We start from the raw sequence: 24,905 nt of genomic DNA, 5'->3' as shown, positions 1-24,905 counted from the left end.
GTCGCAGCTCGTGAGTGACTGTCTCTACGGAATCAAGTTTGATGTGGAGATGGAGAGGCCGAATTCTCAGCAGAAACCGGAGAAAGTGATCCGGTATCAGTTGGGAGAACAAGAAAGTTATCTGATTAAGAGTAACAGCAAACCGAGAGCCCGGAGAGGGGAGTTTGAGGAGGTGAAGCAATTGCGGACAGATCTTGGAAGAGGGAAGCGGAAGCTTGAAGGGAGCCTGAAGATGACCATCGACAGTCCAAATGAAGTGGAAACCCTGAAGGTTGACCTTGAAGAAGTCATCAGGAAGGAAAAGCTGGAGATAAGTGCAGTGAATACAGAATTGTTGAGACTGTGGCGGGAGTTGGAGGAGCCAGAGAGGAAGCTGACGTCTCGATTGCGGGAGGCTGAAGAGGCTGGGGGAGCAGTGCAGGCCACGTGCTTCCGTTTGGAGAAGATCAAACAGCAGCTACCGATCGCAGAAGTGAGGAAGAATACGGATTCGAAGGATGATGCGCTGGATGTGTGGTACATGCTGCCGTTTGCCAACCCCCTCGATTGAGGAAGAGACCTTTGGCCCTTCTACCACTGAGTCAGGTGTAGTGGGGAGGGTTAGCCGTGGAGAGCAGGGGGATCAGAGTTGCAGTGGGGTTATGAGTGAGAGATTGAGAGAGGAGTTGGCAAGCGGACCCGAGGTATCCCCGGTTGTGTCCGAGCCTGGAGGGTTTTGCTGAATGGGTACGGAGGTCTCGGAGGGTTAAGGAACTCCCAGATAAGTTGACCTATGTAGCACCTGAGGAACAGGGCGTGAGGTCTACTGTTTGGGGAGCAATGTCACTGTTTGTGCCTGGGTTAGGGTGTGTATTGGCAGGAAGAGTTGGGGAGTTATTTAGAAGTCATGAGGACATGACTTTTATTTGGTGGGGGCAGAGTGTAAAGGGCGTTTCCTCTTTGTTACTCCGTCTGTTAATCAAAATGGCTTCTTTGTCTTGTTAAAAGTAAGAGTGCTTCTTTGTTATAAAAGAGTGCTGGAAGCTTGTTTGGGTTAAAATTTACTGATAACGAGAATTGCATTCATTTGTTAACCAATTTGGATTAATCTTATTCTCTCTTCTGGGTCTGTAAGCTAGTTTTGGCGGGCTTTTGGGGAGTCGGCCCGAGGGGATGAGGGAGAGAGGACGCGAAGCTGTAAGCTGGGTGACGGAACCGCGGCCACGTTGTAGATGTACATCTGTACAAAAATGACAGGAAGAATATAAATGGACCGTGAGCAATGGCTACAACCGCGACAGCGCAGGGATCTACCTGCAAATTAACTGTGATTGTGCAGGTAGCTCATTGCATTAATTTACATTCAATAGTACCGATTACAGAAACAACATACCATCTCGATTTCAGACCAAACCTAGGTTCAGCAGCAGATTCTATTGGTGCCAGATATTGTTTCAATCAGAAACTATTTCTGCCCAATCAATTCTAAGTGCTGACTATAGACAGCGCAATGCGACAGATTATGTGACCACAGGACAGGGCCTTTCTGTGAAGTTTCTGTCCATATTCTACTTCAATCGACCGGTTAAACGTCGAAGTTTTGCAATTCCCGCGATGTGCTCTTCGGTGAGATTAAAGAATGTTTCAGTGTCGTCAGGGACAGTGAATATGGAGCACAGGAACAGGTATAACGGGAGGTCTGAAATTATTTATTTATAAGTGAATTTGCCAGATATTTAAAATATCCATTTTAGTAATGCAGTGAATAATGTTCCATGTTTGCCGGAGCATAGAGAGCAGGTGTTACTGAGGTTAAAGTAATGGAGAGCGCTGTCTGTTTACCTATGTCAGTAACCGAGGGATATACTGTGCCCATGATTGTAAGCAGGTTCCTCAAAGTCGTTCTGCACAGCAGCCGCTTCATGTGACGTCACCGCCGACTGTGCGGTGAAGCTCCTGAAGTTTTGAGAGGTAGTTATGTCTCTCAGAATGCAGAATTCTGAGCAGCTCCAGTGTGACCACGGAGTTAATGTTACCATCCGCAGCCGCTTGCCATACTACAATTACCTATCATGGAGCATGAGAGTCTGTGGAACGCTCTGCTACAGTCTGCGGTGGAGGACAAGTCTTGCTTACATCTCAAGCGCAAGTCTATCGTTTCCTGAACGGTCAGGGCATCAAAGGATATAGTGTGAATACAGGTGTATGGGGTTGTGTGGAATCCGGGATCAGCCATGAACTGGCGGAGCAGACTCGATGGGCTGAATGGCCCAATTCTGACATTTCGTCTTCTGATCTTATGGTCCTCTGGAGCTAGAACTGGAATATGGAGAGTCCTCCATATCCCTCCCGTCCATGTGTATTTGGTATTAGATTAATAAATCGGGAAGATGGGGAGTTAGAATCTCTGCTGAAATTAGAGAAAACACGTTCGGTAATTAACTCCCACTCAACAGGAACAAATGTTGGCAATTATTATCTCAGTGATTCTAGAACTAAAGGAGTCTATTCACGTTCATTATTTAACACTAACATTAACAGATTATAGCCACACCATCCGGGCAACTGCTGTCGCAAGAAACCCCCTCCTCCACGGTAAACAGCGGGTTTTATTTCACAAGCAGGGGTTGTTGACCCCACCCAACCGGAATCATTTGTGGAATTTGTCTCCCTGAAAGTCCACAAGACAAAATGACCATAAGACATCGGTGCAGAATCAGCCCATCAGATCCATCGAGTCTGCGCCGCCATTTCATCATGACTGATTCCGTTTCCGTCTGAGCCCCAGTCTCCTGCCTTCTCCGTGTATCCATTCATGCCCTGACCAATCAAGAGACGATCAAACTCTTCCTTAAATATACATAAAGATTTGGCCTCCACAGCAGCCTGTAACAAAGAATTCCACACATTCACCACTTCCTGGCAAAAAAAATGCCTTCCAGAAGGACGCCTCTCCATTGTGAGGTTGTGTCCTCTGGTCTCAGATTCTCCCACCAGAGGGAACATCCTCTCCACATCCACTCCGTCAAACTCTTCGGTCAGGCTTCAATGACATCACCTCTTATCCTTCTGAAATCCAGTGAATACAGGCCCAGAGTCAAACACTTTTCATATGACAAGCCATTCAATCGCAGAATCGTTTTCGTCAACTTCGTCTGAACTCCTTCCAGGTTCACAGCACTTTTTCTAAGGTAATGGCCTGAACTGCTGACAGTGCGGCCTCACCAGTGCTTTACAAAGTCTCAACAGGACATCTTTGCTTTTATATTCTATTCCTCTTGAAATGAATGCTAATATTGCACCTGCCTTCCTCACCACGGACTCACCCGGAAAACTCACCTTTAGGGAATCCTACACAAGGACTCCCAAGTGCATTTGCGCTTTCGTGTTTGCCTTCGGCTTCAAGTACATTTGCGGACACTTTATTCCCACTGCCACTTTTGTCCCACTCTCCTAATCTGCCTGTCCCTCTGTACCGCCTCAACTTCCTCAAAACTACCCGTCCCTCCACCCTTCGTCATGCCACCCGTGATGAAATGATGCACTGTCCTCTTCAGGCTGTAGAGCGGGGAAGGTGTCTTTAATGGATTTCTGTGCAAACTGGAGGCGAGGTTTGAAGGTGCGAGTTGGTTCGCGTCAATCAAGACCAACTTCTACAGGGGACAGGGAGAGCGGGAGAGGGGATGGGGAGAGATTACGGAAGGGAGTGGGGAAAGGGAAGTGAAGAAGAGGAGGAAAATTGAGTGAAACCATCATCACCCCTGGGTCCTCTATCTCCCCTCACCGTGCATATAACTTTCCCTCTCCCCACTCCTGTCTTTCCACTCACTCTGCATTCTCTCAACCCCCTCGCTCTCCACCCACATTCTCGCCTCTAGCTGTGCACCTCTCGTTCAGTACCCCTCTCACCACCACTATACTCCCCTCTGCACATCCTTTTTGTTCTTCATTCCCCTCTCCCCCGGTCTGGAGAGGGGTTCCCCTCTCCCACCACTGGTGCCATGGTGACGACACTGATGCTGTATGGGTTCTAATGCCCTTCCCTTGGACAACATCAGTGGTGTGGATAGAGTAGACTTGCAGCTTGGGGAACTTCCGGTCTTCCATAAAGAAAAAATCCTGCCCAGGCTTTCGCCCTGGAAACTTTCCAAAGCGCAAATCCATGGTCTATCGAGATTAACGGAGGCCTGCAATACCTAGAAAGTTAAAACACTTCCTGTAACAGATTATGTTTCTTGTAACAGGGTGCGGACTCTCTAAAAATTGTTCCTCTTAACCCCGCAGATAAAGCCTCACTGGACGAGTTCCCCGGTCTGTACTGACAAAGAAATGGCGTGACATATTCCCAAAACTAGTAGCGCCACAGTTGCCCCTTTAATCACCCTCGTTCTGTCCCGTCCAATGGGAGGGAACCCCGGAATATCGAGCTGCCAATCCTGCCCTTCTTGCAGCCAAGTCTTACTAATGGCTACCATATCGTAATTCCTTGTGTTGATCCAAGACCTGAGCTCATCCCCCTTTCCTTCATTACCTCTTTGCATTGAAATATACGCAGTTCACGTTAGTCGCAACATACCCAATATTTTTAATTCCTGACTTTGTCCGAAGTCTTAACAATTTCTGTGTGAGAAACTTGGTTAAGTACATGGATGGGAGGGCATGATCTGACGGATTTACAGTTCGACACAGACCGGGAGCAGTGCGTGGAAATCGCAATACCCCCAAACCCCGCCTCACCCCACAACTCCCCCCTATCCCCCCACCCCCCAGCGTCGGATTGCAGAACCGGAACCATGTGCGGTAAAACTGTCGCTGTGGGATTCCGAGACGAGGGCCGCAATCTCAACCATGACTAACATATTCGCCACTGTGGATAAATAACTGGTTAGTTTAATCATTCTGACCAGACGCAGCGCCGCTCACTTATCCACGTCTCCTCACTGCCGCTCCCCTTCACAATGGACTCTTCTTCCGGCCTCTTCCTCTCCCCTTCCAAATCGCTCCATTCTCCTCGCCACCCAAAACACTGAACCCTCCTTTCTACGAACCCGGTCAGTTTACCATACCCTCCGCACTGCACACATTCACTCATTTTGCTGCAAACTCGTCTCCCCCTCCCCTTCCTCGAAGCCATTTCCCTCACCTCTCCTTCCTCGCTGCCCCTATCGCTCACCCACACCACCTCGGTACACTGCACACCCATCCTCCCTCACCCCTTTCTGTCGCCCAACACACCTCCCCCCAATTCCGCCTTTCCCTCCCAACCTCGGCAAAAAAGACCTCCCACTCCCTTTCTCTTACCCCTCTACCCCTTTCTCTCTACCTGCTCTCCTCACTCCAGCTCTCTCCCCTTGCTCCAACCATCTCTAAAGCCCTCTCTCTATATCCCCCGTGACTGTCCACTCAACATCATACATTGACAGGCATGATGCGGCCATCACTGAATCGTGGCTGAAGGATGATTGCAGTTGGGAGCTGAATGCCCAAGGTTACATGTTATATCAGAGGGATAGGAAGGCAGGCAGAGTGGGTAGTGCGGCTCTACTGGTAAAGAATAGCATCAGATCAGTAGGAAGATGTTACATAGGATTGGAAGATGTTGAATCTTTGTGGGTTGAATTAAGAAACAGCAAGTGTAAAAAGACGCTGATGGCAGTTATATAGAGGCCTCTAACAGTGGCTGGGAGGTGGACCACAGGTTACAACAGGTAACAGAAAAGGCGAGTCAAAAGGGCAATGTTATGGCAGTCATGGGACATGGTAGCATGAAGGTCAACTGGGAAAATCAAGTTAGTAATGGATCTCAAGGGAATGAGTTTGTTGAATGCCCGAGGGATAGCCTTTCAGAGCAGTTTGTCGTTGAGCCTACTACGGAATCAGCTGTACTGGATTGGGTGCTATACAATGAACGGGAGGCGATTAGGGAGCTTAAAGTAGAAGAACCTTTGGAAAATTTGATCGCAACACGAGTGCGAGCAACTAAAATCATTAGAAGGGAAAAGATGAAATATGAAAGCAAGCTGAGAAATAATATCAAAGTGGAATATAGAAGTTTTTCCCCAAGTGTATATTAAAAATAAAAGAGAAATTAGAGTGGATCAAGGACCGCTAGAAAACGAGGCAGGAGAAATAATAACCGGGTACAATGAGATGGCTGATGAAACTAATTGAGTATTTTGCATCATTCTTCACTGTGGAAGACACTAACAACACGCCTGATATTGTGGTGTGGGAAGGAAGAGAAGTGCGTGCAGTTACTATTACAAGAGAGAAGGTGCTCAAAATACTGAAAGACCTAAAGGTACACAAGTCACCGTGACCAGAAGAACTGCACCCAGGGGTGCTGAAAGAGGTAGCGTTATTGATTCTGCTGGCATTAGAAATTATCTTGCGATAATCATTAGACTCCAGCATGGTGTCGGAGGACTGGAAAATTACAGATGCCACTCCACTCTTTAAGAAAGGAGGAAGGCAGCAGAAAGGCAACTATAGACCAGTTAGCCTGACCTCAGTTGTTGGGAAGATGTTAGAATCAATTGTTAAGGATGAGGTGATGGAGTACTTGGTGACACAGGACAAGATAATACAAAGTCAGCATGGTTTCCTTCAGGGAAAATCCTGCCTGACGACTCTTTCGGAATTCTCGAAGGAGATTACAAGTAGATTAGATAAAGGTGATGAATTGGATGCTGTACATTTGGAACCCCAGAAGCCCTTTGACCAGGTGCACACACATGAACTGCTTACCAAGTCAAGAGTCCATGGTATTACAGGAAAGTCACTAAAATGGTTAGAGCATTGGCTGATTGGCAGGACGCAGGGAGTTAAAATAAAAAGGACCCTTTTCTGGTTGTTTGCCAGTCACTAGTTCCACAGGGGTCAGTAATGGGACCGCTTCTTTTTATGCTTTATATAAATGATTTAGATGATGAAATAGATTGTTTTGCTGCCAAGTTTTCAGATGATGCGAAGGTTGGTGGAGGAGCAATAGTGTTGAGGAAACAGGAAGGATGAAGAAGGATTTAGTTTAGGAAAATGGGGAAGAAAGTGGCAAATGAAGTACAATCTGGGAAAATGCAGGGTCATGCAATTTGGTAGCAGAAACAAATGTGCGGACTATTTTTTAAACTGTGAGAAATTCGAGGAAACTAAGATGCAGGGGGAGATGGGAGTCCTTGTGCAGAACACCATGAAGGTTAACTTACAGGCTCAGTCGGTGGTGAGGAAGGCAAATGCCATGTTAGCATTCATTTCAAGAGGTCTAGCATACAAGAGCAAGGATGTGATGCTGAGGCCTTATAAGGCATTGGTGAGGCCTCACCTTGAGTATTTTGAACAGCTTCGAGCCCGTCATCTTAGAAAAGATCTGCTGCCATTGGAGAGGGTCTAGAGGAGGTTCACAAGGATGATTCCAGGAATGAAAGGGTTATCACACGAGGAGCGTTACATGGCTCTGGGTCTGTACTCGCTGGAATTCAGAAGGATGAGGGGGAATCTCATTGAAACCTTTCGAATGTCGAAAGGCCTGGACAGAGTGGGTGTGGAAAGGATGTTTTCCATCGTGGAACAGTCTAGGACAAGAGAGCACAGCCTCAGGATAGAGGGGCGCCCTTTCAAAACAGATCCGGAAAAATTTCCCGAGCCAAAGTATGTTGAATGTGTGGAATTCGTTGCCACATGCAGCGGTGATGGCCAGATCATTGGGTATGTTTAAGGCAGAGATTGACAAGCTCTTGATTAGACATGACAATGAACATTACGGGGAGAAGAGCGGGAACTGGGATTGAGGAGGAGGGGAAAGGTTTAGTCATGATTAAATGGCGGAGCAGACTCGATAGGCCAGATGGCCTCATTCTACTCCCATGTCTTATGGTCTCTCTTTCTCCTCCTCTCTTTTCCCCACCATCTCTCCACACACTCACTTTCATCTGCAGCTACCCGCTCTCCACTTTCCACACACAACTTTCTCAACACCTCACTCTCCTCCCATTCCTCAGCAATGGAGGGAGGTAGCGTTCTACCTCTACCTCCACCCTCATATAAAGATCACTTAACAAGTCAGTAGCTCTGTAACCGCGAACGCTGCAGATTCCAGATTCTCGGTAATGTTCGTTATATTGAGGAAATCACAGTTAGGAACGCCACGGGCTGGTTTATGTATGTTGCCAGCGGGGGGGGGGGGGGGGGGGGAGGGGGGACGCTGGTAGTGGATCCAAATGCAAGACACAGACACTGAAGTACTGGGAGCAGGGCTAAGATTATCCAGAATGCAACGGAAGTCAGGAGGAAAGGACGCTGGTCATGGACACCGGCCCTGGACGAGACAAGCACACCGAGCCTGGTCTAGGACTCAGACTGTGAAAACGGGACCTGGATGAGGAACTTGGAACTAGATGTCCGGACTAGGACTCCGAGCCAGAGACTGGACAGGGACCCGGAACATGGGTCTTGACTCGGGCTCGGAACCCGGATCCAGTCGAGGACTCGGGACTAGGAACAGACTAGACACAAGGTAGCACTGGGATCACAGGGACGTGGCTTGGACTAGACCAGGATCTTGGACGTGGCTAGGGCTGGACGAGGAATCTCCAGCACCAGGCTGGGCGAGGTACTCCTGGGCTCAGGGAGGCACCAGAACTGGATGAGGACACGAAGCTCAGACTTGGACGGGACTGGAACACGGCGCCCTGACTTGATCTTGGAACACAGAGCCTTGGTGTTGGAGTACAGGGTCACAGAGCCGGGACCCCTCCTTGGAAACAGGTCTGAGAGCCGGGGCTCTACACAGAACAAAGAGCCGGGTACCCTCCTTGGGAACAGGACTTAGGGCCGGGGATCTATACAGAGTCAGGACCCCTCCTAAGGCCGGGACTCTTTCCTTGACGGACACTAAACACAGGGACACAAAGAGACAGATCCAAACTCAGTAATAGATACCTCCATATCTTGGCATGGCGAGGCTCCAGTCTCACTCCGGCGGTTGAACTTGACGGCGATACAGGCAAGGACGCAGTCGAGGTTACAGGCAAGGTAGCAGGCGAAGGAAACTGACTAAGGTTAGTGCCAAAATAACTGTTTTTTAAAAAAAACTTTTTTTATTGAGTTTTCAGATAATTACAGAAAGAAGAAAAAAAATACCCTTCCCCCTCCCCTTAGCCCCTCCCCCCTAACTTCCCTATAGAAAAAGAAAGAAAGAAAGAAAGAAAGAAAGAAAGAAAGAAAGAGAGAGTGCCTGGATATCGGAAGATCCCCACATGCTCCACGGAGTTCGTAGGTCTGACACGGTGGTCAGCAGCACAGGAGCGCCGCAGGGAACTGTACTCTCTCCGCTCCTGTTCACCCTGTACACATCAGACTTCCAATATAACTCGGAGTCCTGCCATGTGCAGAAGTTCGCTGATGACACGGCCATAGTGGGGTGTGTCAGGAATGGACAGGAGGAGGAGGAGTATAGGAAACTGATACAGGACTTTGTGATATGGTGCAACTCAAACTACCTGCGTCTCAATATCACCAAGACCAAGGAGATGGTGGTGGACTTTAGGAGATCTAGGCCTCATATGGAGCCAGTGATCATTAATGGAGAATGTGTGGAGCAGGTTAAGACCTACAAGTATCTGGGAGTACAGTTAGACGAGAAGCTAGACTGGACTGCCAACACAGATGCCTTGTGCAGGAAGGCACAGAGTCGACTGAACTTCCTTAGAAGGTTGGCATCATTCAATGTCTGCAGTGAGATGCTGAAGATGTTTTATAGGTCAGTTGTTGAGAGCGCCCTCTTCTTTGTGGTGGCATGTTGGGGAGGAAGCATTAAGAAGAGGGACGCCTCACGTCTTAATAAGCTGGTAAGGAAGGCGGGCTCGGTCGTGGGCAAAGTACTGGAGAGTTTAACATCGGTGGCTGAGGGAAGGGCGCTGAAGAGGCTACGGTCAATTATGGAAAACCCTGAACATCCTCTACATAGCACCATCCAGAGACAGAGAAGCAGTTTCAGCGACAGGTTACTATCGATGCAATGCTCCTCAGACAGGATGAAGAGGTCAATACTCCCCAATGCCATTAGGCTTTACAATTCTACCGCCAGGACTTAAGAACTTTTTTTTTAAAGCTATTATTAATGCTTTTTGAGTTAGTGATTTAGATGCATATCATATTCTTACTGAGTTAAGTATTGTATGTAATTAGTTTTTGCTACAACAAGTGTATGGGACATTGGAAAAAAGGTTGAATTTCCCCATGGGGATGAATAAAGTATCTATCTATCTATCTATCTATCTATCTATCTATCTATCTATCTATCTATCTATCTTCAGAGCACCTATATATTTAATCCTGCCTTTTGTAACTAAGGGCGCCAAATTTTCAAAAATGTTTCATATTTATCTCTTAGATTATAAGATATTTTTTCAACTGGAATACAGCTCGAAATTTCATTCTTCCAACGATCTATACTTAAGTATGCATCCGATTTCCAAGTAAATGGAATAGCCTTTTTGGCTACTGCCAGTGCTATTTTTATAAATTCTTTCTGATATTTATTCGATTTTATCCCTTCAATATCGCCTAATAAAAATAATATTGGATTATGTGGAAGTTGTGTTCCAATAATATCTTCCAATAAAACTCTTAAACTTGTCCAAAAAGGTTGAATTTTAGAACAAGACCAAGTAGAATGTAAAAAAAGTACCAATTTCTTGGTTACATCGGAAACACTGATCAGATAAATTTGGATTTAATTTATTTATTTTTGTGGTGTAATATATAACTGATGTAAAAAATTATATTGCACTAATCTTAACCGGACATTTATTGTATTTGTCATACTATCAAGACATAGTCTTGACCAATTTGTTTCTTCAATTTTAATATTCAAGTCAATTTCCCATTTTTGTCTTGACTTATGGATTCCTTGTTTAATTGCCTGTTTTTGAATCAATCTATACATACAAGAAATAATTTTTTTTAGTTTTTTCCTGTTTGAATTAAAGTTTCTATTTTATTAGATTTCGGCAATAACATTGTTTGACCTAATTTTTCTCTTAAATAAGCCCTTATTTGGAAGTAACAAAAAAGAGTGTTGTTAGATACGGTTTCCTTCTGTGTGAGTTCTGTGATTTCCTGTAAACATGGAAGGTGTTGAGTGATGGACTGAGTGAAAGAGAATGGAGAAGACATTATCTGCTCAGTGATAAAACGTCCCAGTGACTTTGATCACAGGAACAGTCACTGGGCAGCCTCTGCACCCATTCTGTAAATTACTGGGTTCGGTAATTAGCAGCAAAGCACATGACTGTGGAAATTACAAATCAGAATATTATTAGAGTCACAGAGCCCAGCAGCACTGGAACAGACTTTTCGGCCCTTCTAGTCAATACAGACCCGTTTTTGTTTTTACTGCCAACTACCTGCATACACTTCCCATCCATGTCCTTACCCAAATTTCTCTTTAGTGTCTAACTCGAACCCACATCCACCACTTCCACTGGCAGCTCATTCCACACTCTCACCAACCTCTGAGTGAAGAATTCCCCTTCAGATTCCCCCAGAATAATTCACCTTTCACCCTGAAATATCAAGTGTGACAGTGGGAAAGTGTGTATTGAACCGGAGGAAATAGCAGAGGTACTTAATGAATACTTTACTTCAGTATTCACTATGGAAAAGGATCTTAGTGGTTGCAGCAGACTGAAAAGCTTGAGCATGTAGATATTAAGAAAGAGGATATGCTGCAGCTTTTGGAAAGCATCAAGTTGGATAAGTCGCTATGGATATGAACATTTGGAGAGGTATAATATGATTAGTAATAGTCAGCATGACTTTGTGAAGGACAGTTCGTGCCTTAACAGCCCGATTGAATTTTTTTTGATGATGTGACTAAACACATTGATGAAGGAAGAGCAGTAGATGTAGTGTATATGGATTTCAGCAAGGCATTTGATAAGGTAAACCATGTAAGGCTTATTGAGAAAGTAAGGAGGCATGGGATCCAAGGGGACATTGCTTTGTGGATCCAGAACTGGCTTGCCCACTGAAGGCAAAGAGTGGTTGTAGCTTGGTCATATTCTGTAGGGAGGCCGGTGACCAGTGGAGTGCCTCAGGGATCTGTTCTGGGACCCCAAGTCTTTGTGATTTTTATAAATGACCTGGATGAGGAAGTGGAGGGATGGGTTGGTAAGTTTGCTGATGACACAAAGGTTGGATGTTTTGTGGATAGTGTGGATGGCTGTCAGAGTTTACAGCAGGACATTGATAGGATGCTGAACAGGGCTGAGAAGTGGCAGATGGAGTTCAGCCCAGGTAAGTGTGAAGTGGTTCATTTTAGTAGGTCAAATATGATGGCAGTGAAAATGTCGGGACTGAGATGAGGGGAAATGTCTCCACGCCGAGGGTGGTGAATGTCTGTAAATCCACACCACAGAGGGTATTGAAGACTCGGTGATCGTCCTCACATAAAACAGAGGCTGGCAGATTTGTGGAGACCCAAGGGATCGAGAAGATGAGGATCGGTAGAAGCATGTGGCTGAGATGGGAGAGTAGCCTCCATCTTGCTGATGGTTAAAGGGGCCGAATGACCTCCTCCTGTTGTTTCTCACTTGATGTTTCAGTGTTGCTGTCCAGTGAGGCCAGAGGAATGTGAATAGAAATGAGTGTTTATAAACATAGACTGATTTAAATGACAAACACGAGGAAATCTGCAGATGCTGGAAATTCAAGCAACACACACAAAATGCCGGTGGAACGCAGCAGGTTAGGCAGCATCTATACGGAGAAGCGCTGTCCACGTTTCGGAACGTTTCAGGACTGTCGAAGGGTCTCGGCCCGAAGCGTCGACAATGCTTCTTCCTATAGATGCTGCCTGACCTGCTGCGTTCCACCAGCATTTTGTGTGTGTTGACTGATTTAAAAGAAACCAGCTCATTTTCTGTGTGGGTCTGAATTGTGTCTCGGGAAGGGATGTGAATCAAAACTATAACTCTGAGAACTCTGCGACGTGGGGCTGGAGGGAAAAGGATCGGGGAAGATATAGAGGGAAAATCTAAATACGTATGGAAATGATATAGGGAAATAATGAAATAATGTGGGAAATGCGGCGGTGGGTAGGGCAGTATGTAAAGGGCGAGGAACAGTCACCGGTCACATGGGAGACCCTCCAGCGAAACGTGATGATGTTTTACCGCAGATCGGCAGCATTTGCGGGGTTGTTTCCGTGGCCCCGCCCACCGCCTGTGACGCAAAAAGAAGCACATTGCGCGTGCGCACAGGCCCGAGCCAGGCAGTGATGTTTTTTTCGTTCTTTGTGGAAGTGGGTCAGCGGCGGGTCCGGGTTCGGGATCGGGATCGGGAGGGGGTCCTCACCCCCTTGGACGGGGAGCCGGAGACGGATTATTCTCTGCGGGGCGACATCAACAATTTCCTTCGGTGAGTATTGAAGCCGGTCGCGAGCGGGGAGGTCTGACGTTGAGTGGTGAGTTAACTTTCCCGAACTCAAACAAGAGAAAATCTGCAGATGCTGGAAATGCGAGCAACGCGCACAAAATGCTGGAGGAACTCAGTAGGCCGGGCAGAATCCAGGAAAAGAGAACAGTCGACATTAGCGGCCGAAACCCTTCGGCAGGACTGGAGAATAAAAGGTGGGGGTGGGGAAGGGAGAGAGAAACACAAGGAGATCGGTGAAACCTGAAGGGGGAGGGGATGAACTTTCCCGAACTGGCGGCCTCGCCTCGCTTCCTTCACAGAATCTGCCGGGGTCGGTCCGGGTTGTGAGACCTTCACACCGAACCGTCTGAGATGAGCCGCCGCTCAGCCCCTGTTGTTCTGGTCCTATTAGCAGGATGACGTAAACATGTTTCTATATTGTTACTGACAAAGAATTGTACAATTTGTGTTCCGTGTGTTATCTGAATGTACTTGCCTGTGATGCTGCCACAAGTCAGTGTTTCTCTGTACCTGTACCTTCCCGTACTTGTGCACTTGGCAATAAATTCAACAGGACCTGAGAAATCTCGGTGAGATTTGATTAGTGATGATCATCTTGGCAGCTCGGTAGGTCGAATGTATGAGACAGTACACTGTTAAATGCAAAACCATGAACAGTGTTGATAATCAGAGGGATCTTAGACTCCAAGTTCATCGCTCCCTGAAAGAGACAGCACAGATTGATCGGGTGGTTAAGAAGGCAAATGGCATGGTTGTCTTTATTAGTTGAAGCATTGAGTTCAAAAGTCGGGAAGTTGCGTTGCAGCTTTATAAAACTAGATAGACCACATCTGGAGTGTTTCATACAGTTCTGGTCGCTTCCATTCTCGGAAGGATATCGGGGCTTTGGAGTGGGCGCAGAAAGGTTTACCTGGATATTGCCTGGATTAGAGGGCCTGAGCTATAACGAGAGGTTGGACAAAATTGTGTCGTTTTCTCCGGAGCCTTGCCGGCTGGGGTGAGACTGGATGGACGTTTATAAGATTAACAGAGGATTAGAAGCCATGTCTCAGAAAGGCAGCGTCCATTAGCAAGGACCTCCAGCACCCAGGGCATGTGGTTTTCTCAATGTTACCAGCAGGTAAGGAGGTGCAGAAGTCTGAAGGCTCACACTCACTGATTCAGGAACAGTTTCTTCCCCTCTGCCATCCGATTGCTAAATGGATATTGAACCCTTGAACACTACCTCACATTTAAAATATATAGTATTTCTGTTTGTTGCACGATTTTTTATTTATTCACAGAAACATAGAAAATCTACAGCACAATACAAAACCTTCGGCCCACAAAGTTGTGCCAACATGTCCATACCTTAGGAATTACTATGGTTACCCATAGCCCTCTATTTTTCTAAGCTAGAATTTCTTTATTTTTCTCCAGTGTCTCCAAGTACCTATCCAAAAGACCATATTCTACCCACCTCTACCACCGTTGCTGGTAGCCAATTCCACACACTCACCACTCTCTGAGTAAAAAAACTTATCCATAACATTTCCTCTGCAACTACTTCCCAGCACCTTAAACCTGTGCTGTCTTTTCATAACCATTTCAGACCTGGGAAAAAGTCTCTGACTATCCACACGATCAATGCCTCATCATCTTATACACTTCTATCAGGTCACCTTTCATCCTCCGTTGCTCCAAGTAGAAAAGGCCGAGTTCACTCAAACTATTCTAATAAGGCATGCTCCCCAATCCAGGCAACATCTGTGTAAATATCCTCTGCACCATTTCTATGGTTTCCACATGCTTTGTGTAGTGAGGCAACCAGAATTGAGCACAGTGGGGTGTGACCAGCATCACATATACCTGCAACATTACCTCTTGGCTCCTAAATTCAATCCCACGATTGATGAAGGTCAATGCATCATATGGCTTCTTAACCACAGAGTCAACCTGCGTAGCAACTTTGAGTGTCCTATGGACTGGGACCCCAGGATCCCTCTGATCCTCCACACTGCCAAGAGTCTTACCATTAATGTTATATTCTGCCATCATGTTTGACCTAACAAAATGAACCACTTCACACTTATCTTGGTTGAACTCCATCTGCCACTTTTCAGCCCATTTTTGCATCCTATCAATGTCCCGCTGTAAGCTCTGACAGCCCTCCACACTAGCCACAACTCCCCCAACCTTTGTGTCATCAGCAAACTTGCTAACCCATCCCTCCACTTCCTCATCCAGGTCATTTATCAAAATCACAAAGAGTAATGGTCCCAGATACACTATAAATGATTTAGTTGTTTATTTTTATTATTTTGTTTTTTTTTTCCTTCTATAATATGTATTGCATTGAACTGCTGCTGCACGGTTTTCAAATTTCATGACACACACCGGTGATAATAAACCTGATTCTGATTCTGAGTGGACAGACAATCTATTTTTCCTGGGGGTTGAAATGTCTAATATATTTAAGGTGAGAGGAGATGTAAGCAGCATGTTTGTTTCTTTACACAGAACGGTGGGTAGCTGGAAAACTCTGCCTGGGGTGGGAGACCCGACTGGTCACGTGATCCCGTTTGCCCCTCCCATTTAACAGCAGATGGGCAGCACCTGTGTATCTGTTTCCGAGGCCCTGCCCTCTGGATGATGTGCCACTCACTTCGCGCATGTTCACTGTCTCCGGCCGGGCGGTGTTTTCTTTTCCGCTCAGTGCTGAAGTGCATCATCTGTAGGATCGAGGGAAGGGTCCTCACCTCCTGGGTGGGGGAGCCAGGGGTCGGGATCACTGTCTGTGGGCCGAAGATATCGCGTTCCCATCGGTGAGTATTGAGACCGATCCCAAGCAGGGAGTTCCGATGTGGGCCGTGAGCCCCAAACTGAGGACCAATTACTCATTTATTTTCCGATTATCCGGGCTGGTCAAAAATGTGTAGACTTTGCTTAATCTGCATTGAATGATCCAAACCTGGAGCCCAAGCAGTCTATTTCCGCAGAGTTGAAATGGGAGACCCACCAACAGGTCACGTGAGGCTGTTTACTGCAGATCTGCCCTACCCTTCACTTTGTGATGCAAGATGACGTGGTGTGTGCTCAGAGTCCCCGGATGGGTCAGGATGCTTCCTCTATGTTGTGTTGGGGGATCTGACGTTGGTCACTGAGTCCTGTTAACTTCCCCCAACTCGCCTCATTTCCTGAGGCTGCTCACATTTGTCCTTGAGCTTTCTGGCTGTTGTGTCTTCTACCGGACTGGGGTGCGTGAGAAAGGAGAACGTCCCAGGTTTTGGGGATCTTTGATTTCACTGCCTGCTTTACCGAGGGACTGGGAAGTCTAGGGGGGAGAGTGCTTTCTGTGATGTGCACGTGGCCAAGTGGTTAAGCAATCTGAAGGTCATGAGTTTGAGCCTCAGGCCAGACAGTGCGTTGTATCCTTGAGCATGGCACTTAACCACACATTGCTCCTGCACATTTATAGCCCAGATGGATCAAATCACCAAATCCTGTTCCTGTGTCTTATGTATTACCATGACAGAATGATGGCTCCTTCTTATCCCATATTGTTTTGTGATGTGTGAGGGACAATAAAAGATTGTTCACTGAGATTATTATATTTTGCTTCAACGTTTAAATTACAGTGAGTTTTGTTCTTAGTAACATTAAGCAGAAATGTTTGGTTCTCCTTTTCATTGTTAATGTGCTTCATTATCTCTCTGGTTAATGTTAGACCTGCGGTGAGAGGTTTATTGGAAGAAAAACCCCAACTGGAAGCAAACCACGGCTGAAGATGTGGGAATAGCAACAAGTGAACCAGCCTGAGGACAGACAGCATCAACTGGAGAGAACAACTCTGAATCAGCTGACTTGGAGTTCCCAGTGAGTCAGTGAGGAGGAAGTTTGGTGAGTCTCATTTACTCAAACACTGGTCCTTTATACATTACATACCTGTACAATAGAAGGTGGGAAATAGTTGGAGTGAGACTGAATGTGCCCAGAAGAACCATTTATGCCTCTGTCAGACACAGTTGCAATCACACCAGGTCTGGTAATGTGCTTCCAGCAGCCCAGCCCTTTAAAATCACTTGCATTTTGTGGAAGTCAGATCTGGATAAAATGGTGGAAATCAGGCAGAATCTCAAGTTGCTGGAGATCTGCACTAAAAACTGAAAATGAAGTCATCCTGACAAAATGTTATTAACCCGAATTGTAAAGATTGTTCCTCTCCCCACAGCTGTTCCTTACATGCTGAGAAGTTTGGTAATTCCAATTTCTTTTTATTACATTCACTCTGGATTGGTTTATGTTTCCTGAAATGTACCGGTTTTAATATGGAAATGGAAATGGCTCACTCTGTGATAGTAGAACAGTAAAGTAACCACAACTTTCCCCTGCAAATTACCCTGGTACCAATTAGTTTGTTATTCCTAGAAATGTGTTCAGTACAGTTGTTGTGAACAAAGTTTACAAAAATAATCTCAGGAATGTTCGGCGTTATGTATGAGGAGCATTTGATTGTTTTGGACCTGTGCTCAATGGAGTTCAGAGGGACGGTGGGGGTGGTGGAGGCGATGTATGGTTAAGTAAACCTACCAACTGCTGAAAAGCCTGGATACAGCGGACATGGAGAGGATGTTTCCATTAGACTGTGACCTGACAGCACAGTTTCGGAATAAAGAAACTTCCCTTTAAAACTGAGAGGAGAATAATTTTTTGGCCAGAAGATGTCTGATCTGTGGAATTTGTTGCCACAGAGGTTGGTTGAAGCTGCCATTTGGGTATATTTATGACAGAGATTAATATATTCATGATTGCTGAGTAGCTCAGGGTTACAGGAGGAAGGCAGGAATATGGTGTTGGAATGAAAATCAGCTGTGGTTAAATGGTGGGGCAGACCAGATGCATCGAATCATCTAATTCTGTTCCTGACTGAATGATGGCTCCTCCTTATCACGTATCATTTTGTGATGTGTGAATGACAATAAAAAAATGTTTACTGAGATCATTATATCAGCCTTCAACGTTTTGTTCTTAGTAACATTAACCAGAAATGTTTGGTTCTCCTTATTATTGTTATTGTGCTTCATTATCTCTCTGGTTAAAGTTGGACCTGCGGTGAGAGGTTTATTGGAAGAAAATCCCCAACTAGAAGCAAACCACGGCTGAAGACGAGGGAACAGCAACAAGTGAACCAGCCTCAGGACTGAGAGCATTAACTGGAGAGAACAGCTTTGCCTCAAGAGACTCGGAGATTCCATTTATTCAGTCAGGAGAAAGTTTGGTGAGTCTCATTTACTCAAACACTGATCCTTTAGACATTACATACCTGTATAAGGGATGGTGGGATATAGTTGGAGTGAGACTGAATGTGCCCAGAAGAACCATTTATGCCTGTGTCAGACCCAGTTGCAATCACTCCAGGTCTGGTAATGAGCTTCCAGCTTCCAGCGCTTTAAAACCACTCCTATTCTGTGGAAGTCGAATCTGGAGAAAGTCGCTCAGAGACTGTATAAGTACAAACGCTTTGTTCCAAGCACCTGAGGCTTACTCAGTTAGTCACTCAGACAGGCACAGTCGATGACTGTCCCCACCCAATCCACTAACTGACTAACAATTCCCCTTACACCACAGATATATCCATCCAGATACTCCCCACGCAACACAGGCTGGAGCCAAAGATATTTACTACATGACCCGCCCCTATAGACAAATTACAGAACAGTCATAATGGCTTCCAGACACAGAACAGACTGAAGCTGTCCTATCTCTTCGCATGAGTGCACATGGAGGTAAGCATCCTGAAACCCTAGCTAGCTACCCTCAAGAAGAAACATGGCTCAGCATGGCTTAGCACATCTGTTGATCATCAGCAGTTTCTTTCAGAAAAACAGGCTGCTATTGTTTAATGAAGTGTTAACCCTTTTACATACTTTATCATTCCCTCCTTTAGATCATTACATGATCAACAAAGCAGAAACTTTTTACAGAGAGAGCAACCGAGTACAGATTTGACTTCTCAGTGGGTAAAGACAGTGTACAACAGTAATTATAACAAAGATATGTACAACTATTAGGGCATAATGCAGTATCATGCCCCACATATTACCAAACAGGCCTTCAAAGATCACCGTTTCGATCCTTCGGTGAACCCATGTAAATCCTGCCCTACTTTCTTGATGCTGTCAATCTCCTTTGCAGTGTGCTCGGAGAGGGATGTAATGTTAATAGATTCATCAGGGATATAGGTTCAACATTCTGTGTCAATAATAGCACAGGTTCCCCCTTTCTCAGCTAGGATAAAATCTAAAGCCATACAATTCTGTAGGACTGTTTGCCAGATTGCAATAATTTCAGTGGATATTTCTGTTACTTTGGCCTGTGTTACTGTCAGGGCCCCTGCAGTATTGTGGCCAGCTCCTCAAGTGCTTGTATCCAAATTGATTATCTCTCGTGAATTCCCGACTACTCCATAGGAGAGAAAAGTAATAATCCAAAATCAATCAGTCTCAGTTGTTCCTCTCTGCTGCTGGGCACCTGCAATTATGGCCAGGATGCATGTTTCCCAGTATTGGAAGTTCCGTTTGGTGGGGGACTGAGACACCATTCCTCAAAACACTGACAGCCACAGTCATCTCTGTCTGGATCACAGGTCCTCATCTCACTTCCCCGGATGTTATTTGAGAAAGCCCAGGCTGAGAGTTCCTCACTCTGGTTGAGCGGAATTACTGACATTGGAACCATAGTTTTACCATGCTGTGGAATTTCAGCACAAACCCAGCAGGCCCCTAGTTCTACCTGTTTGGCATAGGTGTGACAGAAAGACGGAAATGTGTTAACATGGGGGCCCCCGGATGCTGGGGTGAGCCCTCTCAAAGACATAAACATGAACACCACTAACAACCAATACATTCCCGTTAGTCCGAGAGAGACCTTCTACTCAGTTCCTTCAGTAACATGTTTGGCACCTAATGATGTATCCACCGAGATTGCCCCTTCAGTTTCACACCCATGTGAGTGGTCGGCACACCTAATATGGTCCTCTCCACCGAGGTCCAAGATTCCCTCAGTCCCAGTTGTTTGTCAGGAAAAAAATATCCCAGGTTCCATGGTGGGATAGTCACCCCTCTCTGCAGAGTAGTTCTCTTCCTTATAAGCCTGTTGCACCTGTGAATGTATGCTTGGAAAATTTTGGTTAGTTGGCATATATATGTCCCCATGTCTTCCCCTCGGGTATGAATATCCAATTTTGCTGGTAGACTTTATGGGAGCAATGGTACACAAGGTCTTAGTCCCCAGGGTGTCTTCATGGGCCATCCATAAATGATTTCAGCTGGTGACAACCCTGTTTTCCCCTGTGGGGTAACCCTCATGTGGAACTGGGTAACGGTAGGACCTTCAACCAAGTGAGTCCAGTCTCCACTGTGCCAGCGGCCCGTGGGTGGTGTACACAGTGGAATTGTTGCTTGATAGCTAGTTCGTTACGTATGCCTTTGTTTACTTTCATCACGAAGTGTGGGTCATTGTCAGAGCTCAGCATATCTGGCAGGCCGTACCTGGGAATTATTTCCCGTAATAATACCTTCACAACAGTCATAACAGTATTATTGGTAGTTGGAACAGCTTCAACACATTTACTAAACACATCTATAATATCTAAGCAGTATCTATAGCAATGTACTCTAAGCAATTCAATAAAATCAACTTGTAGACACAAAAAGTTCCACCTGGCAAGGGACTCGTACCCTGTTTGCAGGGTACAGGTTACCAACCATTCCCTCCTTTCTCAGGTGTGTACAATTATGTATCTAATCGACCAATATTGGTAAAAACTCTGTAGGAACACAAATCTGTCCCACTGGGGTGATCCAAAAACCTATGTCGGGGTCTTTCTGGCACCCCCATCTGGGACCACAGTTTTCACTCCTCCTCAGAGGCGTCCCCCTGAGAAGAACAAAACTCGAGGTAGCTGCAGAGCGGTGAGTAAGTTCTTTACAAAGGTGGCATTACTAATGGGGTGGCCAGAGGAAGTCAGGAATCCCCATGTTCCCAGAGAGCCCTGTAGTCATGTACAATTCCAAATGTATAACGGGAGTCTGTGTAAACGTTCCCTCTTTAGTCTGTTGCTAGGATACAGGCACGAGTCAGAACAAACAGCTCAGCCTTCTGGGCGGAGACAGCTGCTTCAAAAGAGGCCTGCTCAATTACTTCACTGTCCATCACTATTGCATAGTCAGAATATTGTTATCCTGCTGGATCCACAAAAGAGCTTCCATCCTCATAAAATGTTGCCTCGGGATTGAGGGGATATTGCTAAATGGATGGGAAAGTCTGTCCTTCTTTCGTGGTGATCCAGACAGGGGGGCAGTTGGTGTGGCAGACTTCTTGGCCTGAAATTGCACAGACGTGGGGTACAGCGACTAGGGATCGGTCAATATTAAAAGGTTGTCTTACCAGATATCCCGTCTTCACCTCAGACTCCCTCCCGTATTGGACTAGACCCGCGGCCAAGTCTTGCCAGTCTCCCTCGGTGCTGGAGGCTTGTTTCGTTAGGGTGTAGGCCAGGAACCCTGGGCTCTTTGGCTTGAACCCAGTGCAAACCCTAATGGTGGTATGGGGAACTACCAGTTCTGTCTGTCGCCAAAGGAAATCTGGAAATTCGGCCAGTAATGCAATACCGTCTCATCCTTTAACCTGTCTAATCACCATGACTGGGAACTTCTGTCCATCGAGGGGTGCATAATATTGGCTTTCCTCAGTGGCACACCCCGTAGGGTCAAAGCACAGAGTCACATGAGGGTCGGCTGCTGGCAGAAGGAGTGGAATCTAAATTAAGTGCCCTCCACTTGGGGGTCGGAAACTGGGGAAGCTGCCGGTTGTTCACCTGTCAAGGGTGACAGCATTGTCTGTGCAAAGAATCTCGACTTCCAACAGACAGAGCAAGTCAGATTACACCCCCCGTCTGGTGGTGACTGTAAATGAAACCTCACACTGGCTCCCCTGGAATTCCACCTGCAGTGGCTGGGTAGGTGAATACGTACGTTCCGTGCCTTCGAACCCTGACAGAGTGATTATAATGTCTGATAGCTGGAATCCCTTTTCCAATACTATTTCCTGATCGAGAGTGGTTGGGGTTGCCTCATATCAATCAGAAACGGAACTGGATTTCCAGCAACTTGCAATATTACATTGGGCTCTTCCTGAGGGTTGGCACTCATGGTTGGAAACATCTTCTTGTCAGTTTCTAAACGGGTTGTTATCCCTATCTGTCCCGTGCTAGGTTTTTTCTCCCATTTCTGTTCCTCAGATATAGCCCGCTCGCGTCCTTCTTCCCGCTGAGCATATTCACCTTTAATATTAGTTCCCTTTGGGGTTTGTCGAGATTCGAAAGTTGGGTCCTAATGATATGTCAAAGCTCGTCACATTTGATTTCGGTCATTGTCAGGCCAATCTATATTATTTGTTTTAATTTGGCTAACTTAGTTGGTAAGCATTGGAGCAGTAGGGCATTGAACTGGGGGAACAGATTCCCATCATTAAAGTCTTGGTCTCCTGCAAAGGTGCCGTAGCAGGCCACAAATCGCTCTCAATAGTCTGGTCCTGATTCCCCAGCCTTATGTTTGCATTCAGGTACTTTAGTGATGTTTACAGGTTGCTGGAGAGCCCTTTCCAAAGCTTGAATGATCTGGTCCATCTGTTCATTCTCATTATGTTTTCCCGCCTGTGACTGCTGATAGGTTTGGTATCTCAATTCTGCCTTCCATTTCCACCCCTCATCAGCTGAGAGAATCATGCAGCAGAGACCGAATAAATCTTGCGGAGTCACATTAAACATTTGTGTAGTACTGTGGACACACTGAGCAAACTGTGCTGGTTTTTCTTTTCTATCTGGGGCCTCATTCATGATCATTATCATTTCTTGAGGCTTCCAGGGTGCATACACAGGAGTCACTGAGGGCTGTCCCTCCTGCTAGTCCTAGGGGGAGCATTTGCTACTGCTGTTCAGGAGGATTTAAACTAATGTGGCAGGGGGATAGGAAGAAGTGCAGAGAGACAGAGGGGTGTAAAATGAGAGTAGAAGCAAAAAGTCGTAAGGTGAAAAGTAAAAGTGGCAGGCAGTCAAATCCAGAGCAAAAATCAAAAAGGGCCACTTTTCAACATAATTGTATAAGGGCTAAGAGTGTTGTAAAAACAAGCCTGAAGGCTTTGTGTGTCAATGCAAGGAGCATTCGTAATAAGGTGGATGAATTGAATGTGCAGATAATTATTAATGAATATGATATAGTTGGAATCACAAAGACATGGCTCCAGGGTGACCAAGGATAGGAGCTCAACATCCAGGGATATTCAATATTCAGGAGGGATAGACAGGAAAGAAAAGAAGGTGGGGTAGCGTTGCTGGTTAGAGAAGAGATTAGCGCAATAGAAAGGAAGGACATTAGCCTGGAGGATGTGCAATCAATATGGGTAGAGCTGCGTAACACTAAGGGGCATAAAACGCTGGTGGGATTTGTGTACAGGCCACCTAACAGTAGTAGTGAAGTTGGGGATGGCATTAAACAGGAAATTAGAAATGCGTGCAAAAAAGGAACAGCAGTTATAATGGGTGATTTCAATCTACATATAGATTGGGTGAACCAAATTGGTAAGGGTGCTGAGGAAGAGGATTTCTTAGAATGTGTGCAGGATGGTTTTCTGAACCAACATGTCGAGGAACCAACTAGAGAGCAGGCCATTCTAGACTGGGTATTGAGCAATGAGGAAGGGTTAGTTAGCAATCTTGTCATGCGAGGCCCCTTGTGTAAGAGTGACCATAATATGGTGGAATTCTTCATTAAGATGGAGAGTGACATAGTTAATTCAGAACCAAATGTTCTGAACTTAAAGAAGGGCAACTTTGAAGATATGAGACATGAATTAGCTAAGACAGACTGGCAAATGATATTTAAAGGGTTGATGGTGGACAGAAACATAGAAAATAGGTGCAGGAGTAGGCCATTCGGCCGTTCGAGCCTGCACCGCCATTCAGTATGATCATAGCTGATCATCCAACTCAGAACCCTGTACCTGCTTTCTCTCCATACCCCCGATCCCGTTAGCCACAAGGGCCATATCTAACTCCCTCTTAAATATAGCCAATGAACTGGCCTCAACTGTTTCCTGTGGCAGAGAATTCCACAGATTCTCCACTCTCTGTGTGAAGAAGTTTTTCCTCATCTTGGTCCTAAAAGTCTTCCCCTTTATCCTTAAACTGTGACCCCTCGTTCTGGACTCTCCCAACATCGGAAACAATCTTCCTGCATCTAGCTTGTCCAATCCCTTTAGAATTTTATACATTTCAATAAGATCCCCCATCAATCTTCTAAATTCCAGTGAGTATAAGCCTAGTCGATCCAGTCTTTCTTCATATGAAAGTCCTGCCATTCCAGGAATCAATCTGTTGAACCTTCTTTGTACTCCCTCTATGGCAAGAATGTCTTTCCTCAGATTAGGGGACCAAAACTGCACACAATACT

The 24,905-nt window shown here is 45.9% G+C and overlaps 1 protein-coding gene across 1 annotated transcript in view; it reads left to right on the top strand.

Annotated features, from left to right (window-relative positions):
• The first annotated feature begins 232 nt into the window (after positions 1 to 232).
• Positions 233 to 24,905, top strand: part of LOC140720596 (uncharacterized) — a 44,450-nt gene continuing 19,777 nt past the window's right edge. The window contains exon 1 of the mRNA XM_073035428.1: positions 233 to 426. Coding sequence (XP_072891529.1) covers positions 233 to 426 — 194 coding nt within the window. The remainder of the gene's footprint in view (positions 427 to 24,905) is intronic.

Source organism: Hemitrygon akajei, unplaced genomic scaffold, assembly GCF_048418815.1.
Source record: "Hemitrygon akajei unplaced genomic scaffold, sHemAka1.3 Scf000045, whole genome shotgun sequence".
NCBI classification, from domain to species: domain Eukaryota; kingdom Metazoa; phylum Chordata; class Chondrichthyes; order Myliobatiformes; family Dasyatidae; genus Hemitrygon; species Hemitrygon akajei.
Note: the sequence above shows the minus strand (reverse complement) of the source record. Positions and strands in the feature narration are given on the sequence as shown.